At 43.9% G+C, this 3877-nt stretch overlaps 1 protein-coding gene across 1 annotated transcript; it reads right to left on the bottom strand.

Moving 5' to 3' along the window:
* Positions 1–243: 243 nt before the first annotated feature.
* On the bottom strand, positions 244–2352 carry LOC131690989 (SOX domain-containing protein dichaete). The gene has a single exon (XM_058977109.1). The coding sequence runs from the start codon at positions 2032–2034 to the stop codon at positions 1096–1098; it is 939 nt and encodes a 312-aa protein (XP_058833092.1). The 5' UTR covers positions 2035–2352; the 3' UTR covers positions 244–1095.
* Between the last annotated feature and the right edge of the window lie 1525 nt (positions 2353–3877).

Below are 3877 nucleotides of genomic sequence, written 5' to 3'. Positions count from 1 at the left end.
AAAACTAATACTCCGCCAAGGGCGCCAAATGACAACTCCAAATTAATATCTGAAACTAACCTTTTCATACAGATCCGAAAGTGAAAAATTACAATTTAGATAAAACCTCCGAATCGCGAGTATGGAACCGCAGAACAGTTGAAATCCGATTGTTCAGATACCGACGGCAATGGAATTTCGAATCACACAAATGCAGGAAACGATCGATTAGGAATAAAGTTCGGAAAAAGAGAAGATCAATAATTTCGTTCTGTCAAATGTTTTATTTTTCATACAGTTCTTTTTGTTTAATCGAAGTTTTTTTTAATTAATAACAAATAAAAATATTCTGTTACAGTATTGGAATAATCGATAAGATCGGCTGAGTCGTTCCCACTAATGATATCCGCTTCGTAACATTACACGATAATAGGAGTATAAAGCTTGTATCCTTCATGCTTGTCCTGGTTAGCCTAACGAACAAAGGAATCCTAATCCTGGTTTATTCTGAGATAAAAAAATAATCTCAAATTCCACTTCTGGAATGTAATCTATTGGAAACCAATTGTTACTATCGTAAAAAAACAAACATAAAACGAAACTAACATTAAGATAGTCTTTACAGCAATTATTAACCTATTTGTTCTATTTATCAGTACACACCATTTGACCGTATGTTTCGATCCCGTGAAGACTAATCCGTGTTGAGGCACACGTACCTCTCTCGAAACGTTCGCCGGCAGCACATCATCACGATAAATCTCTGGCTATTTACAGTAAGAACATTCGGTACAGAATCGGTCCGTGCTGAGAAATAATAATAAAAATTCCTACTACGATGTGAGGGGTATCGTTCCTTTTTGTCGCTATTACTTATCGAAAATTTCACATGAATAAATTAAATTTGTAGCACGCTTCCTCCTCCTGGCGAACGGGTGCGTCATCACCTTTCTTCCTTCATCAATCATAACCACTAATATGTACACGCGGAGTCGGGTTTGCCCATTCGCTGGTAATGTAACATAGTTTCGAAACTGAACTACAAAATACTGCTAATGCTGAGATACGCGATCACTGTAACTGAATCGGGGCTAGAAACGGAACTCAAGCAACACTTCAGTAGATGACCTGCACGGGCCGTCGCATCGAGTTTTCGATATCGGGTAGTACGCTGGACTGCTGCGATGCACTGGGACTGGATCCGGGCGAGGCGGATGACGCGGACGTGTTGTACAGGCTGTTGGAATGAGCGGCGTACAGTGGCGCGGCGGCGGCTGCTGCCGAGATTCCACTGTAGATGTTGGAGTAGAACGAACTCAGCGAGGTCGGTGGCATCTGTTGGGTTTTCTGTGCTTCCAGGCCGGACTGTGAGGAGTTATGCATACTCTGCTGTGACTGGTGCAGTTTCGATAGGGTCAGCGGGTCAAATCCGCCAAAGTATGGGACTGAGTAGTGCTGTTCCAGCTGCTGAAGATGATGAGTCGGTGCGAAGTATGGTGGGAGTTGCGGGAAGGGATAGGATGATCCGAGGGTAGCTTTGCCGGCTTGCTGCATACTGAGCGGTAGACCGTTCGCTGCGTTGGCCAACGGATTCTTCGGTTTGCGACGTGGGCGGTATTTGTAGTCTGGATGCTCCTTCATGTGGCTGGCACGAAGTCGTTTTGCTTCGTCGATAAACGGACGCTTCTGAGCTTCGGACAGTAGCTTCCATTCTGATCCCAGGCGCTTGGAGATTTCTGAGTTGTGCATTTTTGGATTATCCTTAGCTATCTGACGGCGCTGGAGTCGAGACCAAACCATGAAGGCATTCATTGGACGCTTGATGTGTCCGTCCTGTCCGGGAGAAGTTTGCTGCGATCCATGGTGTGTGGGCGTGTGGGTTTGGAACCCGGCAAGCGAAGTCGGTGGAAAGCTAAGGCGAGGCTTTACATCAACACTTCCTGGGCTGTGATTCGGCTGTGGGGCGTAATCTCCTGCCAGCGGCATATCCATCTGGCCTCCGAGCGAGAATCCATAGTGCGGATGGGTCAAACTGGCCATACTGTGGTTAATCATCTTAATACAAGGCTCCGTCGGCACGAAATCACAGAATCACTTTTTAGTTCTTCGATAGTCAATGCACTCTTTAGCTTTTTTCAGTTTATATTATCACTGGTGTTCTGAATCTTCTTTCAACATTCGTCACTTTCAATGAAACCTTTTTTATTTCGATTATTCCACTAATTGCAGTCTATTCAATCGACGTGATACAAGTCTTTTCAATGCTCACAAAAGAGCTCGTTTATCAACTCTTTGCAATAAAAAAATAATCACGGCAAAGTTATTCAACTGAATGCAGTAAAAAAACCAGTCTTCCCCGCACAAGAGCCAAACTCGTACTGAATGGTTGTGGTTCTGCCAGTTGTACACCTTCTCTCATCCTGATTGCTCCGGTAATCTCCACTTCTTTGTTCTCTTCTATTCAACACTCATACACACGCAGCCTGGCCCGGAGAACCATACCCGATCGCACCACGAAAAAAGAGAAACAAAAAAAACAGAAACACAACCGCGACCGGTCTCAAATGGAAAGAAGGCGTGTTCTCCATTTCTCTTCACCATTGTTTACGCCTTTTATCTTAGGGCCCCGCATACTATTCGCCCATTGTATGCGTGCGCTACGCTCTCTGTTTTAGCTCAGCCGAACGCAGGAAAGAGCCCCCCTCATCATGCCGTATCGCTCGCACATTCCCATATGTCTACCTCAGTTGCATCAACTCTCTATCGGCCAATTTTTCTCCATTTCTTTATCCACGAGACCACAACAATCAATCCCTCTCGCTCACACGCACACACTCGTTCACCGAAATCATTATTCAATTCAGACCGATTTGTTGTTTATTCTTCGTCCCGGATGAGGCATTATTCTTCCCTTTCTCCGGCGGAGCACAATATACAATATTCGCGGCTCACAACAACACGTTCATTCAGGCGGCTGTTGCTCTCCCTCTCTATCTCGTGAATCGGCACAACAGCAACAACTCGAGAAAATCACGAACAAACCGGCGAAGAGCGAGAGCGTATCGCTCTTGTTCCGTTTCGTTTTCACATTTGTTGTTTCCTTTTTGCCTATATCATCCAACCGGATTGTGCTTTTGTGAATTTATCGGCTTTCAATAGTGACACAAAAATGTGCTAGTAAATTGTTGATAATAATGTGACTGGAGTCAATAACTGAATGAGTTTTTTTTTGCACCGCTGTCTCTCCAACGTGATATAAAAACCGCAAACCTGGTCGACGTTTGCCTCGCGTAGGAGGGGGAATTTGTCCATTAGGTGAACCGTGTGGCGAGTGGACCGAGGTGTTCGGATTTTGTGTTCAGGAATGGGTTCTGAAAAAGAACACATTCATCTAGTTGCGCCTTTCCATCCCCACCACCCACTCTATCCAGTTCATACGGTTAACGGTTCGCTTTGGGGTTCTGCATTCCCGGTTAGTGGTGAAAAATGCCAGGCTACATAAATAATAAATAGACAAAAAATGGGAGGTTTTGTTGGTTTAATTTGCTTTATGGAGCAATCTGTTTTCTCTTTGCCAGATTGGACCGGTATAAAAATGAGTCTTTGTGGGACCGAACGGGAAGTGTTAGTTCGTTTGAATTTAGCAAATAGTTAAGGGTTTATCGATGATTTTTTACCTTCATTTTTTTTAAATGCATGGTTTATAGACTATGAGTTAATGAGCATAATTACTCTGTTGGGCGCATCTATTGTACCAGCCATTAATGTTAAAAGCCTTGCAAACAATTACGGACTTGTATGCGTTTAATGGGTCTCACTGTTTCATCGGTCCTGCGGTTGCTGAAACACAGGCAAATTATTACTGAATTTGTTCATTTCCGTCTAGAATGTTTTGTTT

The sequence above is a fragment of the Topomyia yanbarensis genome, chromosome 3, assembly GCF_030247195.1.
Source record: "Topomyia yanbarensis strain Yona2022 chromosome 3, ASM3024719v1, whole genome shotgun sequence".
NCBI classification, from domain to species: domain Eukaryota; kingdom Metazoa; phylum Arthropoda; class Insecta; order Diptera; family Culicidae; genus Topomyia; species Topomyia yanbarensis.
This window is presented reverse-complemented; position numbering and strand designations above follow the sequence as displayed.